The following is a 25,516-nucleotide window of genomic DNA, read 5'->3' as shown; positions in this document are numbered from 1 at the left end:
AAAAAAAAAGTTCCGGTCACATAGCTTAAATGTTCTTTATCACTGCGCTGGCTTCTTCAAAACAAACTTTAACTTTAGAATTTTTAGAAAAAAATGATTTAAGACTGTGACAAAAAGAATATTTATTTCTTTTGTAAGTGACCATGGTATAAAAGTGTTAATGGGCAACGAATTGTGCATTATCAGAAATTAACACACTTCGCATCGGACAGTTCAGGCTTTCACGGCATGCCTTCAATTCTGATAATGCACACTTCACCTGCCATTAACCCTTACAAATACTTTGCGATGCACTTACCACACAAACACAACAATGGTACGTTCCATTTTAATGCCATCCCTTAAGGTGGCTATATGTGACTCAAGGGAACTTATTGACACACCAGTTCTCTCTTTAAGATGTGGCTTCTCCTGTCAACAACCCTCTACAGGCCCAGAAAATCCCAAAACCCACTGCACCCGTACAGATCAATGCCTGGAATTGTGCATGTGACCAACGCATTGTTAACGTAAAGTGTTGCATGACAGCACAAGACTGCTTTCCCCGCTTCGGAATCCACTGAAGGTACATTTATTGCATAAATGGTTGAAGAGCTGCGATAGTTGTAAGAATGTCAACACTGGAGCTAAAGCTTCTGTGTTAAAGGGTTAAAACGAAAAGAGATTTTTTTTTAGATCCAGGCATAGCTAGATGCTGTTCTTATGGCGGAAAGGAGCTTTCATGTTTTTTGCCCTTTTGCGCCCAGATACTTGGATCGCGAGACGAACGCAGCAGGGCGCTCCTCACTGCGGATGGTTTCGCTTTGTTATGAAAGCCGCCCAATAGAATCAAAGCTCTGGCATGGAAGTCTGAGGCCTGTGGTCACCGCCAGCCTCTCCTCCGTTTGATGTTGCTGCGGAAGCAGCAGCAAACAGTCGGAAAGGCGTGCAAAGAAGCCAAGGGCACGACAACACCGCCAGGGCTTGTAAATAATGTAGAACCAGAACATACAGCTGCTGCATCTCACCGCGACGACCATTTTTCTTCATGTGTGGCGTCTGCCGCCAGCCTTATCTATCACTTTGACTCGGGTTCATGTTTGCGCCACACTGGGGTGTGAAGGGATTTACTTCTCTTTCTTTTTAATATTTCAATACCTAAATCATTTTGAAATATTAATACTTGAATAGATTTTTCTAAGCATTTTAGGCGCAATGCAAACGGCTACAATGGGCTGGAGTTAATGGGATAATCATGCTATCATCAACATAGTTGTTAACATATTATTAACATAAATAATAGCATGTTAGCATATTATTAAAGTATTAGTTAACATGTTAACATGTCTTTAAAACATATAAACATGTTTTTAACATATTAACAATTAATATAATTACTATTATAATTAACACTAATTAACATGTTGACATATTAATAACAATACTTTTTAACATGTTATGAACAGTTATTAACACGTATATAAATATATATTACACATATCATATATTATGAACCAGCAAATAACATTTTACATGAATACACACGTAAAAGATCAATATTTTACATGTTTGTTTATATTTGAAATATAAATATCTGTGTGTTTATTTTGTTTTTCTCTCTGTACTGAACAATATTTGATTTTTTTAAAGTGTACATTGACCTTGAGAAATAAATATAAATAAAAAGAAATATTGCTTTATACTAAACAAGAAATGTTACAGATTTTTCAAGAATAACTTATTTCAGCTCCAAATCCCTAAAATTTAAACAACATTTGACGCTGTTATTAACTTAATGCCATTTTCCCTTTAATTGATTAATTTTTGGAATGACTTGTTAGCCAGATTCACACAAAAATATTAAAACTAAAATTTAAAGAAGAAGTCTGAGATCCTGCAGAAGTTTACCATGGCAACCTCCTCTTCTGGTACTCCTCTGAGGCGGGCGTACAACTCCAGATGCTCCCGTCCGTTCAGCAGGTCGTTGATGGCGTCGAACTGAGGACAATAGCCCATGTTTTGGTGAACGTCACCCATTTGGGTCCGGATGCTAAAATAGAGACAACAGTCCGAATTAATATTCGCGACAACCCATCTAGTTACGCCTCCGAAGCTACATTTTGTACATGTTAAGTGTTTTACAGGAAGATGTGGTTATAACTGACAAATATTCAGCTTCACAAGAATCAGCTGACTGGTGAAAGCCTCCCCGCCGCCTCCTCCTCCTCCTCAATCTTTGATATGTCTTCACACCAGCAGAAAATACCCAGACCTGTCCAAAAAAACCTACTACTGAAGCCCAAACCCTTAAAGGAAAGCATCAACCATTTGCAAACCCAAATCAGAGTCTGCTGTGACGACATGTCAAACCAATCAATTGCCTCCTCTAGAGCCACCAGGGTGCGTCACACCACAAATGCACATGCACTTTTAAAGAAATTCTTTTTTGAATCCACTAAAAGAAACTGCAATTTTGATGCATTTAAAGACCTACTTTGATGCAAATCGTGTTTTTAACATGGCATTTTTCTCATAATGGAGAACAAATTTAAGTAATTTAAGCTTAAAACAGCATTTTTGAGTGTTTATTTATTCCAATCATTTTGAATCAAGAGTATTAAAAAAAAAAAGTTTGAAAAGGAGCTTATTTGTGTTGTAGAAAAAAAAAAAGAGATGATTAGAGTGGGTATTTCAGATGAAAAATGGTTATGTTTTTACTAGGGTAAAGGTTTACAATAGGTGGCGATAATGGCCTTTAAATTAATATTGACTATAACATTTAAAAAAAACAATAAGTCTGCTTTTGCCAAAGAACAGCTCTCCTGTACTAGTGTAAAAAATTATTGTGTTTTGAAGTGTTAAAAACAATTATTTTCAAATGTTCAACAGCAAAGCGTTTTATTTTGCAAAGGAAGCTGCACAGTAACTGCCTTTTTTTTTTTAAAGTTGAAATCGACTTTGTTGAAAGGACCAAAAGCAGTGGGAGGCAGCTTGGTGGCTTCTCTGTTTGGCATTAAAAACAATTTTATATAATCCGCATATCAGCACCTGTGAGGCTTGCACCTTTAAAGGCTTATGCAGTGTGGGACCTCACAAAAATCTAAAGAGAAAACTCCAAAGTCCATACGGTCTTTGAACTAAAAGCTAACCTAAATTTCCCCCCCTCTAAAGATGGAAAAATGTCCAAAACTTGTACTTTTGCAAAAACAAAATGGAGACGGATTGTTTCTACTAACCACAACCATTAAGTATTTACCTGTGGTTTCTAAAGTTGTATAGAGGTGGATGGAAAAAACAATAAATGACCATTTAAATATAGGGCAAAAACACTCTTTTTTTTGCCCTCAATTCAGTTTGGTTTTAATTTGCAAATAATTATCTGTTTATAAAAAACAATCAACAAGTGTTAGACACCAGTTCTTGCCTATATGCCATATTTCTAGATTTAAGTAAACGTTTTTGACGCTGAAAATCATGAAATTATTCTGTTTGAAATAACATATTTCAACTTTTCATCAGGTGCAACTCATTGGATAAAATCCTGTTTAGAATTAAGGTAGCAACTTGTTTGCATTACGAATGTCAAATCAACTCCTGCGGATGTTCCTGTTGGTGTACCTCAGGGCTCAATACTTGTGCTTCTAATATTTTCTCATCCATCCATCTTCCTCCACTTATCCGGAACCGGGTCGGGGGGGGGGGCAGCAGACTGAGCAGAGATGCCCAGACTTCCCTCGCCCCAGCCACTTCCTCCAGCCCCTCTGGGGGGACCCCAAAGCGTTCCCAGGCCAGCCGAGAGATGTAGTCTCTCCAGCGTGTCCTGGGTCTTCCCCGGGGCCTCCGCCCTAATATTTTCTATGTACATTAATGATCTCCCAAACTCATAAGGTAATGTTCAATTTCAAATGTACGCCGATGATGCTGTCATTTTAGCCTGTGCAAAACGTATTCAAGAAGCAGCATCTGTTCTCAGTGCAGCCATTATTCCTGTAAATGAGTGATTTTACAGTTCTTGGCTACACCTTAATGCAACCAAAACTGTTGTATGATGTTCACAAATAAATAATAAGACATGAAGCAATCAGGCGTGACCGGTAAGAGCCAAAAAATGCATAAGCGGAAGTAGATGCACAAGGCACATGCAGGGTACTGTTTGGATAGCAACAGACATTACCAAACAAAATCAAGAAATTAGCTGTTTTTAAAAATTTTAGAATTGAAAGCAGGATTTTTAAAATCCTGCTTTCTTCTATCACAGTCTTTGCTTTGGTAGTTAAGTTCATTGGAGAGGTGGCTAAATAGTACAAGTACAAGTTTAAGTACCACATGAGAACAAGTAAGCTAACAATTTTGCTAAATGAGTCAGAACTCACCAAGAACTTAAATTCTGTTTCTTTTGTTTTCTTTTTTTTAAGGAAGGTACTGATGTAGTTCCCTGAAGACCCACACCAGCGAAAATTGTGTTTTGGGTGTTTTTAACATTACACTCCATTCTGATGCATCTACTGGCAGACCAATAGATTCGTGTAGGTTTCCCTCGCCTGAGCTGTAATCTGGCTAAAAACTGGACGCCTGGAAAACTCTGATATTGCTCGCCATTTTTGTTGCACCGCTAATGTTAGCTTGGGGTTGTGAGGGGCCGTAAGCTAGTGGGAGAGCGTCTAAAAAGAAGGATGTCGGGAAACAGTCTCGCCCACAACTCAGAGGTGAATGTCTAACAAACTACTGGAGCTCTGCAGTAACTATGTCCTAGAAAACAAATTTTGGAGATTTGGGCTAAAAACGTCATCGAAATGATTAAAAAACACTGGGGATGCTTTGAAAATAGATCAAAAGATGACGGGAGTGGGACTTTCAGGTTAAGCGAAAAAAAATTTAGCTTTAATATTCCAACAACAATGGAAACCTAGACAATTGGTTAACGTAAACCCAATGCCAAAGCCCCTGCAGTGAGCATACTAGCATTTTTCTTACAATATAAGGGAGTTTAGCACCAGGTGGTGAAAAAATCTTCAATACAGACATCAACAGTGTCTCCTGAGGAGCCTAAAATTACAGATAAGAGAGACAATTGACAGGATGGCGGAAACATCTATTTAAGTCAACATGCTTTTTCTCTCTTCTGCCCATCATTTTTCTCGTCAGGAGCGGGAGAAAACCACAAAAAAATGGAGACAGAAGAGTGGGTGTCGCCATGCAACATCTGTTTCTCTCTCTTTTCAGTGGTTCCCCCCCTAAAGGTCCCTGGGATTTGTCTTTGATCACTCTCTCTCACATTAATCAGCATTAACAGCGCTGTGTAAGGCACTCATTCTGCACAGTTCTCCGTCTTTGCTGAACACAAAAGTCAATTACCAGATGTAAAAATGAACAACTAAAAGCGGCCGCTGTGACAATTGGAGCTCTCCAACCAGGCTCGCGTGTGATGCCTGGGAGAGACGCACGCTGAGGCAAAAGGAGCACAGTTGTTTGTTACTAAAAATAAGAACCAGCTAGCTGACTTTGTGCTGTGTGCTGCAGACAAAGTGTGTTTTTTTTCCCCCTGCCATGTGTAACCACTCCGTATTGCTGATTTTGTAAGGCTGGAGCAATGAAAAAGAGGGGGGGGGGGGGGGACAAACCCAGGTACGGGGTGAGAAAGTCAAAAGGAATGGAATATGTGCAAGAGAGAGCAGAGTCTTCAGCTCTGCCCGGAATATCAAGGAGATGAGACGCGAGAACACCAAAGGGAGATGGGGAGAGCAGCTAGCTAAGAAAAACAAAGATCGAGTGCAGGAGCTGCAGAACAGAAAGCAGTGTGACAGAGAACAGAGTGCTGCTATAAAGGAAACACCGCCGCTCAATCCCCATCTGATCACCTACCCTGGGTGGTAAATTATGATGAGTTACTTGGCGCACTAGTGGGAGTTAACACCTCACCTGTATCCATTTAGAAAGGCCTCTCCGCTAGAGACTGGGATGTCTCCTGTCAGCATCTTGAACGTGGTAGTTTTCCCAGCTCCGTTTATCCCCAGCAAGCCGAAGCACTTGTGGGAAACAGGGAAGCATCCGTTAGGAAGATAGCATTTTGTTGTCGACGGGCTCACTGGATAGCAATTGTACCTTCCACTCGTTTTGGCTTTTTTATTGTCTGATAGATAAAAACAGTCGAAGTATGTTACCCTACAAATGGATCCTGCTGTGACTATCAGGGCACATCTCCTATACTAGCGGTGGTGTTGCATACATCCGTTTGGGTACTCTATGTTTTTGGGTTGTCTGGGCCCATAGAGCAACCAGTTCAAGGTGCATCATTATCACAAGTGTGACTTGCAGTACCCTAAAAGCTGGTAAGTGTTGTGAAGTGAGGTCCTCGTCTGGATTCCTGACAACTGACTCTCTGATCGTCCAGGGGCTCGGTTCACTTGCTCCCTCATTAAGCCCTCTGCGAGGAACCTCGAAGTAACTCTAGACCCACATTGGGATTGACTCACATTGGGTCACTTGTTGGTTCTTGTTTCTATATTTTAAAAACATTGCCAAAATGAATTGCAGATGCTCATCCCTGCTTTTATTTTTTTCGGCTTGTCGCTCACATCATTCATGTAGAGAAAAACATGTATGAATATTATTGCTCTTCCATGAAATATTATGAAACCATGAAATATCGAAGTCGTAGACCATGATACTTTATGCAGGCCACCTGTGTGACCCACACAGGTTTGCTCATTTTTCGGACGTAGGCAGCCGGTATAAGGGCAGTTATGATTGCACCAATAAACACATATCAACATGCAACCTTTTTGTATAGAAAACAACTACAAGTAATTTCTTCAAATGTACAATTACTTTTGGTACTATATTGTATACTGCTATTATTTTTTTTTAAAATATTTTCATGATTTTTTCCCCCCAATTGGAAATAAATGGTAGCAAGATCTGTAAAGGTCTCTATCACCTGATTGGTGAAACCAAAACAAAAATCTCTGTTTCCTTCTTTTCATGGAAACAAACGGAGACCTACACAGGCTCCACCTACTCTTCTATTAGAAATGCCTCCTTTCCACTGAGTGGTATGGTCCGATCCGGTATTTTGAGCTTTTCCGTTATAAAATGGGCCCATTAGGCCAACCCCAAACTATACCAATGGGTACCCGTTGGATAAGGTCCATAGAAAATTGGGACAGACGGGTTAGGGTAGAGTTACTGTTGAAACCCTTTGATTAGCTAACCATCATATGTCAAAAGAAAGTGCAATCTTCTCTCAAACAACATCAAGTTTTAAAGGGGAAACACTCACCTGGATTGCTGGACCATTCTAAACTGGACCGGACCAGCTCAATGGGAAATAAGCCTTGATGTAGCTCAAAAAGTGCTAGTTAATGTTCTTTGACATCCAGCATTTATCAAACTATTCTAACTCTTCAACAAATCACGCAGTTGGCATTATTCTGAAGCTGATATGCAACACTTTACAGTAGTGAGATGTTTACGCAATCAATGTAAACCAACTCATTTGGAAATGGAAAAAAAAGCTCTGCACCATTAGCCACATCGGTGGAATTGGGCAAACGGTAAAATAGTTGGCTTAGGGTTAAGACCAGCAACATCGCCCTTATTAAAGGGTTGAGCAATATTTACCAAATTTCATCTTTGTACCAATCAATTGGCAACATTCCTTAGAGTTTTTATTTTTTATTTTATTTTTAAAAAGCACAATCCAAACTTTTTAACAGTTCAACCTAATTTCGCTATATTTGAAACGATGGTTCCGGTGATGAATGAGTTCAATAAGCGTCATCGCTATTGGTCAATAGGTGGGGCGGCAACTAGTTTCATGACTTTTAGCAAGCACAGTACACCTTTAATAGCTGATCAAAGCATTTTCTATGAAGCATTCACTGTTCTACTTAGCATTCATAATTAACTACATGTATGGACATTATAAATATTTACTCATTGGATGTTAATGACCCTATTATTTCAAAAAGAAACAACTGATATTGAGTACACAAACAAAAGATGTCGACTAAATCAACAATGAGGCCTAGATACTGTACACTCCTCTTCCTACAAACAGCATTCTTTTGTTTTCTTTTTAGCATTGCTGATTTGACAACTTCCAGAAGGCAGGAGGTCGTCTCTGCACATCCTGGTGGTCATGTGACCCCGCCGTAGCAGCTCCGCCATCAATATTTGATTCCTGTCGCTCATTGAAGCCCGCTGGTTTGTGACCTGCCTTTGTGAATGCACAGAGGAAGGCTAAGCTGGATGTAAATAATGCATGGGAATGCAGTGTGTGATCAGCCGAGCGCCCTGAATCACAATATTCCACTGGCATTTACATTGGGCTCCGAGTAAACACGGGCAGGAGAGATGGATACCCAAAAAAAAGCTGCAAAGCACGAATGCCTGTCAGCTTTACAGATTAGGCTTCAATCAGCCTCGGCGTTGCGGTGCGTCTATGAGTGTGTGCGATCGCGCAGAATGCGTGTGTAGTGTGAAATCGTGAGAAGATTTGCGTACTTTTTCGATAGTTTGTTCCCCAGTTTCCAGATTAAAAGAGAGCAAACTAAAATGTGTTTACATGCTTCTGTGTCTCTGCACTTGGCTGCGTTTGGGTTTTGAGCACACATTGACATTTGTTGAAGGTTTTAGCTCGTCTTGTCTTCGCTGTTTAAAAGACGACCCGGGAAGGAAAAAAAGCCTTTTTTCTCTCGACTCGTTCATCTGCGGTGTTTATGCGCTGGTAAGATTTCTGACAAACTCCAAAGCCGACTGTTAGCTCTGAGTAAAACAAAAGAAAGAGGGGGAAAAAAAACAAAAAACAAGTCAGCATCTGGCTCACCTCTGCGGCAGGTACGCCCACACACAGCCGGTACACAGCCGGGGTGCTCTTCCGGGGGTAAACCTGCAGCGACGACACAATAAAATGAATCAACCCACCAACCAGAGAGAAGGCGGGGAGACGGCGAGGGAGAGAGCGGGAAAAAGCAGCAGGGAGGAGGGGAGAGGAAGGAAGCAGGTGGCAAAAAAAAAAAAAAAAGAGGAAGGGGCGAGGTGGCGTAAGTGGAGGAAACAAATTTGATCAAGAACGGATAATTTGCCACTTTTACAGAGAGCCAGATGGGGGGGGGGAGTGGGGGGAGGGCAGTTAGTGAACCCAGAAAGTCGTTAAAATTCAAATTTTGTGAGAGCTGTCGGGCCGTTTATGAGGTAAACAGTCTCATCGTTGAGCCCTTTTAACTGGTTTGAACGTTTTCTGCTAAGTTTCCATTTATTTATTCAGTTGATGGCCTTTTAAAGCGAAAGATTAAAAAAATAGACCAAAATTATTTTTGTGATCCCATATTAAAAGGTCCATCATTATTTAAGGGTGTAGTTTCTTTTTTTAGGGGCTAAACCTCAATTTAAAAAAAATAAATAAAAAAAACAGGAGGAAAATCAGAGAGAATTCCCTACAAAACCCAGTAAAGGATGCAAATTCTGCTAAAAACCTCCACTTGTCATGAATGAGAACAGAGGCTAATTATGGTGTAAAACATCTGTCAGAATGAAATGTATGCTCATAAATAAAGTAGTGCACACTGAAAAACAAAAACATTTAGTTTTACGTTTGACATCCCTGTTTTAAATATGACTTTTCCTTTTTTTTGTTTTTCTTAAAATACAACTATTATGGGGTGTTTTCTGTAAAGTTATACAGTCAAATATTTAGTTATGAAGCTTATATGTTTAGTTTAGAAAATAAATATCTACGTCAGATTTCAGTATTTAATTCGCAAACTAAATGTTTGTCGTTTTTTAAAGTAAATATTCAGTTTACAAGCTGATCATATAGTTTGTAAACTACAAATATATTTGTTAAAAAAGTAACTTTAAATACAATACTTAGCAAACACATGAACTAAAAGGTGAAAATATGCATTTGAAAATAACGAAACCGTTTTTTTCTCCTAAAATAGGGGAAATAACCAAAAATATTGGCGTTAATATTTTTGAGTGTGTCACATTACAAACAACACCACATATGTTGTACTGCAGGGGTGTCAAACTCATTTTCACCGAGGGCCACATCAGTGTAGTCAGTGGTTGTCCTGAAAGGGCCAGATATAACTTGCATGCATGTAACTTAATGTAATGAAAAATAAACGTAACCGCTCCTAATGTTAAATAACTCATTATTTTTTAATAGAACTTTTTAAAGTGACAATTACAGTTGCATAGAAAACATATGTTTGTTTGTTACTCTAGCAGAAATCCTTTAAAATTTGATTTTAACAGGTTAGGTTACAGTGTTTAAGTCCTAACCTATAGTTGCCCAATCTGAGATTTCAAGTCCAATTCCCCCTAATTATGAATAAATACACACCAATTTTTATTTTAAGAAATTAAAAACTTTTCTGCTCTCGCGGGCCACAGAAAATGACATGGTGGGCCACATTTGACCCGCAGGCCTTGAGTCTGACACATGTGCTGTACTGGATACAGAATTTGCTTGTCTTGAATCCAATTTATCTTTCATTTTAGACAGTTTTTTCTTTGTTTTTAACCCTTGTGCTATCTTAGATGACCCCACCCTTACATTGACGTGTTCTCCCTACCATGACAAAGGTGGATAAAGGTGGAAAGATTTCATGTAATCCGTGGACACCAGTGAAGATCACAAATCATTGAAGAAAAAAGGTTCAGAGCACTGTCTAGTGGGTCTAGATGACCCAACTCCCAATGGTAAAGTGCCTAGGACAGCACAAGGGTTAAATAAATGCCTGTTACCCCACCTCATGTTTATGACACCAATTTAACATATAAAATTTCGTATTCGGGACACCGAAAAGTCTAATTAAAATAAAACCTTTACTATTTAACAGCTTTGATTTAACTGTTTTTAACTTGATTAAGCTCAAATCCAATACAGGTCAATAAAACTGAAGGCCCACAGCTTTACTGGAGAACTCCTACAAAATAAAAGCTATTCCAAGCTAATAAATATTCAATTTGGAAATCTGACATTATGTGACCAGACAAGTTTTTTTTCAACAAACTTAAAACTTTAATTTATCTGTTTTTGATCAAGTAGGCAGCCTCGAAACACCACTACTGTCAAAGTTGTGGAACGATCTCCCCCTTTATTTAATTATTTTTTTGGAAGATTCCAATATTCACATCACATTTATTCATTTATTTGTTTATTTGTTAATTTATTCATTTAAATTAACAAAAAAAACTAAAGTAAAAATAAAACTAAAGTTGGCTGTAAAAGAAATAAAACATTTTCCTAAAAATGTGTTTCTTTATTATTTCACCATTACGTCGAAAGAAGCCCTTGTGGGTAAATCATCGTCCCAGTTTCCAGGACTAATTCTAATGGAAATTAAATAGCAAAAACAAAATAATTCAAGGCAGAAAAAAACAAAAACATTAACGCTTGCGGTCTTTTAGCCTGAAGGGTGAAGGTGGAGCTCGTTTCCTGTTCGTTCAAACTCAAATAGTCATTAGAGCCTTTTATTTTATTTTTTTTAATTATACTTCCTCTGGTATTTTAATGACTGCTTTGATTACACCTCAACACAGGTACTGGACTGTTTGAGGAAACAAAAAAGAATGGGAGGAGCGGGAATCTGACACATGACTGATGAGCTGTCAATCGCTCCAGAGGCGCGCCTGGATTTATGACAGCTTTCAGCCCCGCGGCACACGGCCGCCGATGCCGCGCGCTCATTGATCAATTTGTTATCTGCTCTCCAAATGGATGGGCCGCAGCTGTTGTGGGAGTCAATGGGGGCACCGCATGAAGAATCCCGATGCCTCCTGCCAACGGGCAGCAGTCCTGCTCTGCAAGGACCAGATTGTGTTTGCATTTCTTCTTTCTTTGAGTGAAAAATTTCACTCACAAACTCCCCAAAGTTTGCATGCACTTATTCATGTCGCCAAATGAATTTCTGACATCGTTTACAGCCCCCCCAAAAAAAGACAAAAAAATGACATCACAGTGGGTGATGACAAAAGTGTGAAATGTGGCCCAAAATATGGGAAATTTGGGAAAATGATTTTAGCCATTTTTAGGAAATTTCAAACACACACCACCAGGTTAGGTCTATGAACCTAATCATAGTTTTGTTGACCTTTGAACTTAAGACGAGACTGCCATCTTGAATTTAACAGAAAAAAAAAAGAAAGAAAAATCACATTTTATACCAGCTAAAACTGCTTCAAACGATTGCCTCCTGACTCCTTGAGCGCCATTGTGATGTGAAGCTAATTAAGATTTTCGGTTTTTGACAGCAACAAGCTCGCACAAGTGACATTTTCCGTTTTTTTTTACCAGAAAAAGGAAAAAAAATTTGTATACATGAATCCCTGGATCAAGCTGAATGAAACGTTATGACAAATGATATAAACATATTTGGAATGCGGCTGTAGTAAGGAAAAAAAAAACGTCGCCAAGGAAATCCAGAAATTTACTTTTGCCCACTCTTTTAAAAATTACACAGACCCATTTGTCACTCCCAGGTGACCAAAAATTGAAATGGTTGCTATGGAAATGAAATAACAGAAAAGCCACCATTTTGAATTTATCGTGCAGCGGTTGCTAGCCAGAGGGGTGAGTGAGGGGCAGGATAGCCAATCAGCCGGTGAGGGCCGGTCTAAGTTTGTGTCTTTGTGCAGTGGGGAAAGTTTTTATCTAAAGTTTGGTTGAAAACTTTTGGAGCAACCTCACCGGGCGGAATGATCCGCGTTAGCCGGCAGAGCTCGGCTCGACAATTAGTGCGGAGCGCGACTGTGTGAGTGAGCGATAAGTGAAAGATTAAGGATGGCGAGACTCAGAGGAGCGAAAGGAAGAAACACGCAGCTGTTAGATCATCCGACTGGCGGCGTTGGAAGGTTGCAGGAGCAGGTTGCCGCCGTGACACCTCCTGCTGCCACCCTGCCCACAGGGGAGGGGAACATCTGCAGATCCCCCCCACTGCTATGAAGGGTTTGGGAAGTCGCTGTTCAAATGCAGTCCTGCGCAGTTTCTGCTGCCATTTTTTTTCTTTTTTGGCGTTCCAATTCATCCAGCATGGAGCAATGAATGCTGGGTAACAATGTAAACAATAGTTTAAGCGTCTAAAGACAATGACTGCATAAGGAAACATCCAAAATGTTTGATCCTGAGGGCTGCAAAAAGCTCTAAAAAGCAAAAACACAGGAAATGCAGTTGTGTTGTTTATATTTCTCGATATGAACTTTATGTATATAGATTAAGTCTTTATTTTCTGTCTCTATGTCCGTGCTGTCCTGTTAATGTACATTGCTCCTTTTTAATGTGGAGGTCAGGAGATCAGAGAGGAAAAAATGTTGCCTTTTTTAATTCTGTTTTATAATTTCTTATTTAATCAAAAATTATACTAATCTGATCTATAGAAGTTTTTCATTAAATTGATATGATTAGATTGCACTATGTAACTAAAAGATGTTTTACATAAAATAGAATAAGATAAGATAAAAAAAGAATCTAAAGAAGTTTTTTGTTAGATTGGACTAATCTGATTCAAAGAAGTTTTTTTAGGATGTTTTATGTAAATTAATTTGATTGGATTTAACCGATCTAATTTAACCTTTTTTTCTTAGCTTTGATAGGATTAAAGGAGTACAATCTAAAGAATGTTTTTATTTACCTTTTTTATTTTAGATTGCACTAATCTGTTTCAAAGAAAGGTTTTTGGCATTAGACAAACCTAATGTAAACAAGATTTGATGTAAATCATTTATATTAGATTGGATTCATATAATATAAACACTTTTTTTGAATATATTAGAATTATATAATTTAAAGAATTTTATTAAATTATGTTAAGTAAATTTAATTTAAAGATGCTTGTTTTAGATTCTCCATGTTATATTTATATGAGATTAGAAAATTTAAAACAAACCTTTTTAGATTGTATCATAATTGTTGTATCTAACCCCTTTAGCCTAATCTCATCTATGTTTCTTTTTAGATTATATAGATGATATCACATTATATTTGACTAATCCAGTGCAGTATAATAAAAAAGTAATTATCTAGATTAGACTACATCCGTCTTTTTCCTCTAATTTAATTAAAAAAACATTTTTAGATTATAGTAGATTAATTTAATTAGTAACTAATCCAATCTAATCTCCTGCTCTATAGACGCAGAGCGCCGTACCTTTGTGAGGTCACAGATCCTCAGCACGTCGTTGTTAGCTCGGCCCTCGTGCACCCGCTGGCGTTCCCGGGCAACATCAACATCCTCCTTCTCCTCCGATTGGACCTTTGGCAGAGAGAGCCTGGCAGAGAGAGAGAGAGAGAGAGAGACCTTCATTAAAAATGAACCTAAACTAACTTGAAGAATTATCTCAGTCAAAGTTTAAGCTGAGTGAGACGTTCTCAGCAATTTTCATAAATAGAAGAAGCTACAAGCACTAGTTTCCATGGCAACCTTAATCTTAGACTAAAACAAACAAAAAGAAAAAGGAAGAAAATCTGTGAGTTTTGACCATACGTGATGAAAATGAAGCAGAAGCCTCTGGTGAAATCTGAGGCAATTTAAGAAACAGTGAACATAATTTTCACGGCTTTCCTTGAGGTGTTCTGGATATTTTCTGTTTCCTCAGATGTTCTGGGCAGCAGGGGGAGTAAAGACGTCGTAAACGTCTTGTTTGCTTTTTGCGTACAGCCTGATTTTAGGTTTTAATAAGTTCTGCCTGCAGCTCTGTCCCTTTAGTCTCAGTTTCCTGCTAATTGTTCTCACCTGCTCTCCGTCTATCATCATCACAGCTGCTTCTTGTTTCTTTACTGTGTCTGAATTTAACTCCCGGGTTTGTTGGTTGTCAGATCTGAGTCACATCTTGCTTGTACCTGTCGTGAGCCTTTTTTTTTCTCATTTATCCAATCGATGTTGTCAGTTTTTACTACATTGAACTCTTTAGCTTCTATTTGAGTTGGTTTCACCTCAAACCTGGACAGTAGCAAGAGCATAGAAGTATAAAACACAGAACCGCCGTAGTTTGAGTTGACAGAAGAAGACCAAGATGAAGATTGTTCACACTTTAAAGACCCACTCCGATAAAACTTGTTTTTTTGGTGTTTTTAACATGTTCTTTTATTGATGGAGGACATTTATAAAGAAAATTAAGCTTAAAATTGCATCTCTGAGTTTTTCGTTGCTCAAATTGTTGTAGATCAAGGGCAGATAAAAAATATAGTTTGAAAAGAGCTTATGTGTGACGAAAAAAACATGTCAAATGAACTCCTGCCGCTCTGCAGAAACTATATCTAGGAAGTTAACGCTTTGTTTTTGTTTTTATTTTGGCTAAAAATGGCATAATCATTAACTAAAAAACCTACTGGGAATGCTTTCAAAATAGTTTAAAGGATGATTGGAATGGGACTTTAACCCTTTAACAACGCCGATGTTGCTATATAAAAATCGATTACTCTTCAACCAATTACGCAATAAAAGTCATTCCATTGGTTTCTCATACAAATAATTTTGAACAGTTCAAAACTGAATTTACGTTGGCCGCAACCCTAGTCGGACATCCGCACACTCTGAATAATAACGAACGCAAGACACACTTATAAAATACGTATCCCACGCATGTATCACAAAAGACCCAAATTTCATATGTAGAAAATGTGGAAAATGTATGTAGTGGCTGTGCGACACGACATTTAGGAAGCAGCTACGTTGGGGGCAGCTTTGATGCAGAGGTAGACTGGAAAGCCGCAGGTTTGGTTCCTAATCTGTTTGCTCATATTTCAGAGTCCTGGGGCAAAAAAAGGTCTAGCTAGTGCCTTAAATGTTAGCTCTATTGCCATAAGTGTGTGAATGTGTCTCCATGGATGGTAAAGCGCTTTGGACCCATTACTTTGCACCACTTCCCATTAGTTTTGTCAGTCAAAGCTATGAAAAATGGTGGCTAGCCTTTAGATTAAACGTCAGGAAGTGGCGCACCTTCTTCTTGCCTAAATCAAATAATTCATAGAAGCAAAGAGGAAAAACCAAAATCACGGCTTACCTCGGTTTGTAGAAGAACTTGTACTGGATTAGGAGGGTAAATGCGAACATGACAGCTCCTTGAATGGACATGGCAATCAGGTTTTTTCCCACCATGTTCCAGCTCAAAGGGTCTTCAAAACGATCTTCACCTAAAAAAATAAAAGCATATTTCAGTTAAAGAAACGGCTCAGAGTTGACACGCAGATCAGAACATACAGTCTCAGTACAAGGTCTAACTTCACCATCAACACCTGATCTAGTAGGAAAAACATACAAAAGTCACACTTTTAAGGAAATGTATTCAACAAAATGCAGGACCAGGAATAGACATTTCATCTCAATAAGAAATTAATAATAACAAGAACAATAGGTGTGTGATTCGATGAAGACTAAGTTTAGCTGTTGGGGTTACGGTTTTACGAAGTGTTCTATGTCAGACGATTGTCAAAGTTCTGGTATGTCCTAATGGCGCAAATGGGCGGGGCTTGGCCTGGGCTTTGCTGAATTAAGATTCTTAGCGCAGTTCTGTTGCATAGTGTATGAGTGTCAGCGCAAACTGGATTACATTCTCTGAGTGTGGGAAAGAAACACTACAGTATGGATGCTTAGAAAGCCACATGAAGCATAAGCACAACTCTCAATATCACTCCAAATCTCTAAATCCATTGAATTCATCATCCTCGGCCTTCAGTCTGAACAACTCAACTAACCCTGGAGCCTCTTTTTCTGCATGGGCCTCATCAGATACTACCATGATTTCTGCATTTTTGAATCTGTTTTTGATGCCTTATTTCAATACTTGCAATCAAGCATTGAACTAAGCATTCAAATATTGATTTCCACTGATTTTTCGTTATGGGGCAATTTTGTTCTGTCTTTCTCATATGTCTTCAGAAGTTACTGGTAACATTGAAATTCTACATTTTCAGTGGGACAGGATTAGCAGATACTCATACACAAGCCTATACATTTATATATATATACACTTTATATATATATATATATATATATATATTTGATAAAACATATATTTTGTTCTTTAAATCAAAAAAAATTGCATATTTGACCAAACTAAGCAAAGAAATGTGAAATTCATGGTAATCTCCGTTTTAAACAATTTACTGTACATGAGAACTGGACTGGAGTGTGTGTGACGTCACCCATAGAAAATGTCTTATTCCTGGTGAAGTAATGAATTCGGTTGTTTTTTTTTTGCGAGACGGGCGCTGCCATGTTGGAGCCAGACCTTTCAGTAAGCAGTGATTGGCCGGCCTGAGTTGATCTGAGTTGATGTTTTTATGGCAACCACTTTTGCCAATAAAGAGTGACCTTGTTGGACATCAACACCTCTACCAATTGAAAGCAGACTACTGGAAATGTTTCGAGTGTTCTATGTGAGACCACCTACTTTTATTAAGACATCTGATTGGTCAATTTATAACTTGAATGACTTGTAAAAAAAGAAAAAAAATAGGATTAGCAAGAACAAGTTAAGAAAAAAAGTAGCAGAGTAAGAATAGATATTTTGACAAATATAATGACAATAGAGGTCTATCTTGGACCCAGCGGGTACTTCCTGTTTAGAAAATGAGGAGGAAGGGGGTTCACCAAGTCCAGTTCTCACGTATAGTCACAGGTTTTCGGTGCAAAGCTGCTTTTCTTCTAAATTTGTTGGAATTACGTAAATGGTCAGAGTTATTATTGGTATTGCGTGTCGCCGACGCCATCACCGATGTCAACTGGACTTCTGTTTGACTTCCAAATCAAACATATAAGGTTAGGAATTGTTTACTTTAATAAAGACATAAATTCAGAAGAAAGACAACACTTTTTTTTTTGTTAGCGGTACAAAAATGTGAGGGACTTGCATGGTTCACATGTCATTAAGTATTTTTCGTCTAAACGACTTCCATGTGAGCCAGTGAAAAGCCCACGCCAACAATTTCCGATGTCTCTCTTTTCCCCTCCTTAGCCTGTGCCGGCCTCGGGGGCGGAGGGAGGGCAACTGAAGAAAAAAATAAATAAAAAAAAGAACGCTCTCAGTCTCATTCTCTGGTAAATAGCCCCCTCTCCACACTACCTCTTTTAAGTCGTGATTGCTTTTCTCTCCCTGCTCTCCAGCACCGCCGCAAATGATTCCTCAAACCGCTATTTCCTTCCCCATCTCTCGGCAGATAAGACCCCCCCCCCTCCTTCCACTTTCATGTTCCTCTTCGCCTCTTGATGGCCTCCTCAACCCCCGGCTCCACCTCCGCACACACGTTCCGCTCTTCTCACCCCTTTTTTTTATTTTTTATTTTTTTAAATTTCCCTCACGTGGCTAGAAGAGCTTCCATTGAGCCGTGCTGCTGGTCAAATATTTTTCCGCCTGAAGAACTAGCATTTTGAATAACATAATATCAGTGTTTCTTTGGGAATGTCGGGGGTTTTGTAGAGCTACTGCAGAGTTAATTTCTTCGGCTGCTGGTACGGCAACAAAGAGTTTTTTTTCTTTTTCTTATTTTCTTTTTATGATGTGGTCCACATTGTGTTTTCTTCGCTGCAAATATATTTTTTGCAAACCGTGACAAATGACATGCATTACACCACACATAACTCTCTGAATAAGTGGCACAAGAAGATAGTAGCAGCAAAGAAAAAAGGAAGAAAAAAATAAACACCCCAATCCAGGACAGATGTAGTCCACAAAATTACAAATGCAAATTACGAAATGATGTCTTTCTTGTTTATTCAATTACAGGGGAAAGCTGGTTGGTAACATAAACAGAAATTGGCCAACATGTGAAGATTTTTCTGCTGATATTTTTCTATGTTTTTTTTCTGTTTTAACCCTAGAGCACTATCGCCGGGTGATTTTCACCGGAACAAAACTATTTACATGAATTTCAATATGTTACGTGTCAAGAAGTCTTAGCCTTTACCAGGGAAGTCTCACATGTCCCAGGAATGGGTGGACCAAAGACCCAGTTACTAGCATCATTTCAGTATTTTTTAGGGAATATTTTGTCCTCAAATTTCTAATTTTCAGTCATTTTTAAGCAGGTTTTTAGAAACTTCTTATGTTGTTCTCTTTCGTTTTGTTACACCTCCCACACAAAATAAAAGAAAACCACTTTAATTTATCATCTGTTGTCATGTTCTGATCCTATTTTATGACAAGTACTTTTAGTTGGGTATATTACATCGGGTAAAAGTGATGGTGTAAGTTTTTACAGCAAAAGTGTTCTAGGGTTAATCCCACAAATAACTTTTCTTGGTTGGACTCTTTCCTGCATGTCAAATTAAATAAAACTTTATTTATAAAACACTTTCATACAACAGTATGGACCCGCCCTCACTGGCTGAGCAGCTGCCACATACCCCTCACTCTAATTTTTTGCCCCTGCCAATCAGAGCTATACAAGACACATTCATTTAAAAAAAGACAAAAAAAAGCAGCCCTTTTTTTAAAAACGGTAGCTTTTTGTTGGTTTATTCTCCATAGCAACCTTTAGATTTTTTTGGTGCACAACGAACAAGTCTTTATCATTTTTAGAATCAGCCAATGTAGATTTTAGGATTTCCTTGGCAACAGAGGTTTTTTGCTAACCACGCCCATATTCCTAACATGCTCACATTTTTAAAGGTTTTGTTCAGCTAGAGCCAAGGATTCATGAAGTAAATTTGAGTAATATTGGGGGGGAAAGTGTTCTCTAGCTAACGCTATTCAAAACCTACAAACTTTATTTTTGTACACTATTTCCCCAGTTCTTTACCAACGATCCCCGAAGAGTTAAGGTCATGTCACACAGCCACTATGTTTAACTTGTGCATATTACATGGATGTAAATTGGTCATAAAATAATCTATGTGGAACAAGTGAGAAAAAGTTGTGGTCTTTATGTGAAGTTTTCACATTGTATCACGAATGAACCACGTTAAAACCATGGAAGTAAAAAAAAAAACAACAACAACAGCACAAAAGTCCAAACAAACCACTCAACGAACAGGTAAATGCACATAAAATCCAACATTCATTATTGATTTGTATGTCAGTTATGTAAATTTAACATGGCGTGTGCTGCCGCATATATGATGTAAAATTAGACATCCGTAATAAATGCGTGAAAAGACACAAATTTTGCAAATGCATTTCCCAAAATCCCGCACCATTGCCTAAGTGTTGGATGTATACACTTTATTTTCTTTATCATCGTTCTAACTGCTGCTTTTGAACTCTGTTGACCAATATGCACTGAAGGCAGCCGTGCTGGGAATTTCTTTTTCTTCTTCACATTCTACTCATGCCATCTGGATGGAGGAAGAAGTGTCTGGGAAAGACCGAGGGAGTTTGAGATACCAACTGATAAGCCGGAACTGTGAACCAAGACCCCCTGTCTGCAGCAAAAAGTTTGAAATGAGGGGATTGTTAACAACCAACCTTGCATCTGTTAGATTTCATTCCGTAACCAGTTCTAAATAAAATAAGAGGCCGGACAAACATCCAGCAGAACTGTTGGCGACAGCTGTGTCGTCTGTTTCGGTTCTCCACCTGAGAAATCGTACTGGGCTCTTGTGTCTGGTTTTTACTACCGTTTTGTGATTTCAGAAATAACCTTGACAGTAAGATTTACGTAATAATTGTGCATAAATGATGTTACATACGCATAAACTACGTAAATTTGATCAGGTCAAAACTGAATTCACGGAAAGACCTGTCGGCTGAAACCCTCGACGGACATCAGCGCACACTGACGATTGAGAAACGCAGTAGACTAAAATGTCATACATGGAAAATGCACAAAAGGAAGTTGTGGCTGTGTGACACCGCTTTAAGGAAACGATATTTGATCGGAAATTTTCTATTTCCTGTTGTTCTGCCACATTTTTCTGTTTGTCTTTCTTTTTCCCCCTGGTGCAGATGAGAAAATGAATCCTGGGTTTCCTCCTATTAACAGATATTTTTCCCTCATACTCGCCTCGGGTATGGCTTCAGGGGAAACCAGCTGTGTCTCCTTGCCTTCATGCTGTCACTCCTTCAGTTTGGTACTCTCCAGATAACAGTAACTAAAAGCATCATTCAAAGTATTTTTGATTTTAGAATTTGCAGCAGTTTCTGACAGATACATTCTTCAGATTTTAGTCAGATTTGATTTAACAAATTTGATTAAATATTATTGTATTCTCCCAATTTTTGAAACATAATTTACTGTTTTAAAGTGACAAAAGGTGAAACTTGTACTCTTAAAACTTTGACAATGAAAACATACAGAAACTTTTGTGTTTTAACAAAAAAAAGAAACAAATTGTGACTTCTAAGGAAAATTAGGGTGTTTGATCAATACATTTGAAATCTTGTTGGTAGAAATTATGTTTGACTTAAAAAATATACTTTAAAAATCATATTTAAACATTAAGGTCAACATTTTTTTGGTAAAATGCCCTAAAAATGCATATAAAATGCAAAAGTGCATTCCTTTAATTCAAATGAGTGCTACTGTTGAAATCAGCTCAAGAATAAGTGAAATGTAATATTTCCAGACAAAATATTTGCCTGCCTCAGATCGCTGCTGTGGTGCTTTGGGATGTGGGAGGGGTAGAGTCACTGCACCCTCTGAGAAAAGAAAAACCCAAATGTGCCTGAAGTTCAAGTGTCCACGTTTTTCCAAATATAACTAAAAGTTTTTTATGTTGTGATTTTAGCTCCCTTTTGCTTATAAACCGTCATAAAAGAATCACTAGAGGAGTCGGAAATGAATTTTTAATGATTTCTCTGGGTTTGATGCTGGCTGGGGACTTGGCGCTGGAACAAAAGTCCTGTAAAACATTCATGGAAGGCCAGCAGTTTGTACTGAAAAAAGCTTGTTGGAAATGTGGAAAAAGTCTCTTCTAAATCAAATCTTTCAAGTCCTGATGCTGCGAAGAACAAAAATCCTGTTGGAACATGAGCTAAATAAATGAGAACCCTATCTAATTGGTTAACTTTAGCCAAAAGTTGTCACGTCAGCAGACGGGCAGGACTGATAACTAAGAAGTCACTAATTGATGAATATGCAACAACAAAAAAAGAAAATTCTTGTTTGAAACGCATCAAAAGCATGAGAACACAATAGAGGTTTGAACCAAAGACAAAAACAGATACTCTTCACATCCTCAATGTTTTATTGTCAAAAGAATTGACATTAAATATGGTTTAACCCTTGTGCTATCCTATGACCCCCCCCCTTACATTGACGTGTTCTCCCTACCATGACAAAGGTGGATAAAGGTGGAAAGATTTCATGTAATCCATGGACACCAGTGAAGATCACAAATCATTGAAGAGAAAAGGTTCAGAGCACTGTCTAGTGGGTCTAGATGACCCCACTCCCAATGGTAAAGTGCCTAAGATAGCACAAGGGTTACTTGTGCAAAAGTCATTCTTTTGATTACCAGAGGATTGGACTGATAAAGGTAGGTAGTTGGGATTTTAATGTAACTTTAAAGTAGTTGACAACAGCATGGTAACAGACTGGGCTCCGCAAGTAAGGCCTTAGTCACATGCACCCATGTGAGGGTTGACCTACAGGCGTCTTGTGGGTTTTTGGTTTGTAGAGGGTCGTAGAGAGGAGCGGCTACATCTTAAGGTGAGCGCAGGTGTGACTTGCAGTTCTCTCAAGGCTCATGTGGCCACCTCAAGGGGGGGGTCATGAAAATGGAACGTACCATTGTCGTGCATGTGGTAAGTGTATCGTGCAGTGTTTGGAATGCTAAGTTTACATTGGTCTTGGCAATGCGCGCTCAAGTAACCACTTCCAATGTAAAGTCTGCGTAGATGAGCGTAAATGCACATTTCAGGCTTCTGCGTTTAAAAATCTCACATTCGCACGTCGCTACGCACATTTTTAAGTCCATTTTCGGGCTAGGCTTATTAAATGCGCGGCCATTGAACGCACGTTGAAAGTTAAACCAGTTGAACTTTGACTGATCAGGGACTCAGATCTGGTAGTGAAGTATGGGTAGCGACCTTTTCAATTAATGGAAGTGCCAACCGAGGACAAATTGATAATTGTGGTTAGTACCAAGTGACACCAATTCTTTCATTTATATTAATAGGTGTTAAAGAAAAGCCTAGAGCAAGATTGGCGAGATCCACCACTTCAACATTTCACACTAAGCCTCTTCCAACTATGAGTATACGCGCTAGTATTGTGTAGCAACAATCCAGTAGGAGCACCGTATACTAAAAGCACGTTCATTTACCCGTGTTCATCGCATTCTTAACACGCAACATGCCTGGTGTGTATGTAGCAGAAAGATAACGTGAGTTACACGAAGTTACATGGAACGGGTGATGCTGTCGTACGCTGCCCTTACAGGTGGATACGGGGTGTCTGCGGACAGAAAATGGGCAAACCTGTATGGGGTAGGTGGCCTGAAGGATCGTACACAACTCTATGAGATGAGGTAAGTGAATACGAGCTAAGCAAGGAGCCAGTACTCGCACTGTCCTTCAACTGGAGTGTGGTGCATCTTTTTTCATCCTTAAAAAATCATTCGCTCCCCTGAAGATGTTGCCGCTCCTGTCCACGACCCGTTACGGGCCAGGATGACCCAAAAACCAGTAGCCCCCATTGACGTGAACCTCCCATACGGGGGCATGTGACTGAGGATCAAGCTGTCGTTTCCTTCCTGCGTCAAGTGAAGTGTGAGGTCACTTACCAAAGTTGCTAAAAACGTTCGCCATGGCCTGATTTCTCGCCATGTCCATGAGTCCCCTGCCCAGACAGAAATGAGGGAAAATCAGCAGCACCTGCTTGACGATGTTGTTGATTTTGGTGATGCTCTGTTGAAAAAACGAGAAAGAAAACAGGAAAGAGTTTAGGATCAGTCCAAAAAATAAAGGGATTCTACCCGAGTGAAATAAAGAATATCCTTCTCGAAGCAGCGGGGCTGAAAGCGGGAGGAGGAGACGCTCTGAAAGACCGTGCGGGTAATTACCAAACATCTTGCGCTTCATTTGCACGCTGAGCAATGTTTTGGTGCGGAGCTCCAAATGCTCAGCTCGGGGAGCAGAGGATGAATGGACCCGTCCCGGTGCCGGATTCCGGGAAGCGTGAGGCCCGTACTGTGTGATCGGTGAGGATGCAGCGAGAGCGTGTGCAAAAACACAAATAAATGAGCTGATGTTGGGGAAAACAGATGCTCATCTTTATAACGGAGGAGCGCCCAGAGATTTCAGATAAAGGCAGTTTGTATCTGCCTATTTTTTTTTTAAACTTGCACACATAAACACAAAAGTTCTCCAAAAGAACTATGGCGGCCTTTTTGTTGGTGCTTTTATCGCGATGCAATTAGTTGCCAGTCTAGGAAAAACCAATATAATAATGACAAATGAGCAAAAACTGCCTGAGCAAATGAGGGAAAAATATGCGGGAAAGAATCTAAAACAAGGCTTTAGCGTGTTGTTCTGAACCAAATGCATGCATTGAGTATAAGGCTTCAATGCAGCGAGGTTTTCAAAGATCCCAAAAAATAAAAATAAAAAAATAAACCCAAAGAAGAGGACAAAAGAGGACCCCAATTAATATTTCAAACGTTGCTGAAAAATGTTAAAATTTAAGTTGCAGTTGCAGCTGCAATGTTGGATGTTTAAAAAATTTTTTGCACATTATTTATATATATATATATATATATATTGTGTAATCACAGTCGTTTATAATTGTAACTGATTCATTAATGACAAAATGATGCACTTTTTATTTATCATTTTCAAGTAAATGGATGAATGATTTATTTATTTATTACGTAACCCAAAGGCATGCTGTACATGTTGCTATCTATCCATCCATCCATCCATCCATCCCTCTCTCTCTAATCCATCCATCCATCCATCCAGCCAGCCTGCCGTATCTCTCTCTTTAATCCATCCATCCATCCATCCCTCTCTCTCTCTCTCTCTCTAATCCATCCATCCATCCATCCCTCTTTCTCTCTCTCTCTAATCCATCCATCCATCCATCCATCCATCCCTCTCTCTCTCTCTCTCTCTAATCCATCCATCCATCCATCCCTCTTTCTCTCTCTCTCTAATCCATCCATCCATCCATCCATCCCTCTCTCTCTCTCTCTCTAATCCATCCATCCATCCATCCATCCATCCATCCATCCATCCATCCATCCATCCTTCCAGGTACAGCAGCCCCCAAGAGATACGGCAGGCTGGATGGATGGATGGATGGATGGATGGATGGATGGATGGATGGATGGATGGATGGATGGAGTTTAACTCTGCTCTCAGGAGACCAACGTACAGCTAGTTGCAGTTATATTTGAAGCTTAATAGGGGATTTCCAGATTTCGGCCACAACGCCCCCAGAATCGACTCATAGACGCGAGTTAGTAGGGCGAAAAGAAATGACTTTTTCGTGACTTTGTTCACCATAGGTAGTTAGGAAAGCCTGACATCCTCTGTAATTTAAAAACCCAAAATAAATGACTAAATACTTGCAGACACTCAAAAAAAGAGGAAATTGAGGACAAAATTTAGATCAGGTAAATTTAACCACAGTGTTTTATGACACACA

General features: G+C 39.0%; 1 protein-coding gene across 5 annotated transcripts in view; it reads right to left on the bottom strand.

Annotated features, from left to right (window-relative positions):
• The window catches only part of LOC101164844 (phospholipid-transporting ATPase ABCA1), a 238,054-nt gene that overhangs the window by 35,981 nt on the left and 176,557 nt on the right, over nucleotides 1-25,516 (bottom strand). For all 5 annotated transcript variants that reach the window (XM_078936178.1, XM_078936179.1, XM_023965796.2 and 2 more), the window contains exons 38-43: nucleotides 23,652-23,775; nucleotides 15,991-16,120; nucleotides 14,136-14,256; nucleotides 8,807-8,869; nucleotides 5,899-6,005; nucleotides 1,888-2,029 (exon numbers count right to left, since the gene is read on the bottom strand). In XM_078936178.1, coding sequence (XP_078792304.1) covers nucleotides 1,888-2,029; nucleotides 5,899-6,005; nucleotides 8,807-8,869; nucleotides 14,136-14,256; nucleotides 15,991-16,120; nucleotides 23,652-23,775 — 687 coding nt within the window. The remainder of the gene's footprint in view (nucleotides 1-1,887; nucleotides 2,030-5,898; nucleotides 6,006-8,806; nucleotides 8,870-14,135; nucleotides 14,257-15,990; nucleotides 16,121-23,651; nucleotides 23,776-25,516) is intronic.

This window comes from Oryzias latipes, chromosome 18 (genome assembly GCF_053564925.1).
Source record: "Oryzias latipes strain Hd-rR chromosome 18, Olatipes_Hd-rR_3.1".
In the NCBI taxonomy this organism is placed as follows: domain Eukaryota; kingdom Metazoa; phylum Chordata; class Actinopteri; order Beloniformes; family Adrianichthyidae; genus Oryzias; species Oryzias latipes.
This window is presented reverse-complemented; position numbering and strand designations above follow the sequence as displayed.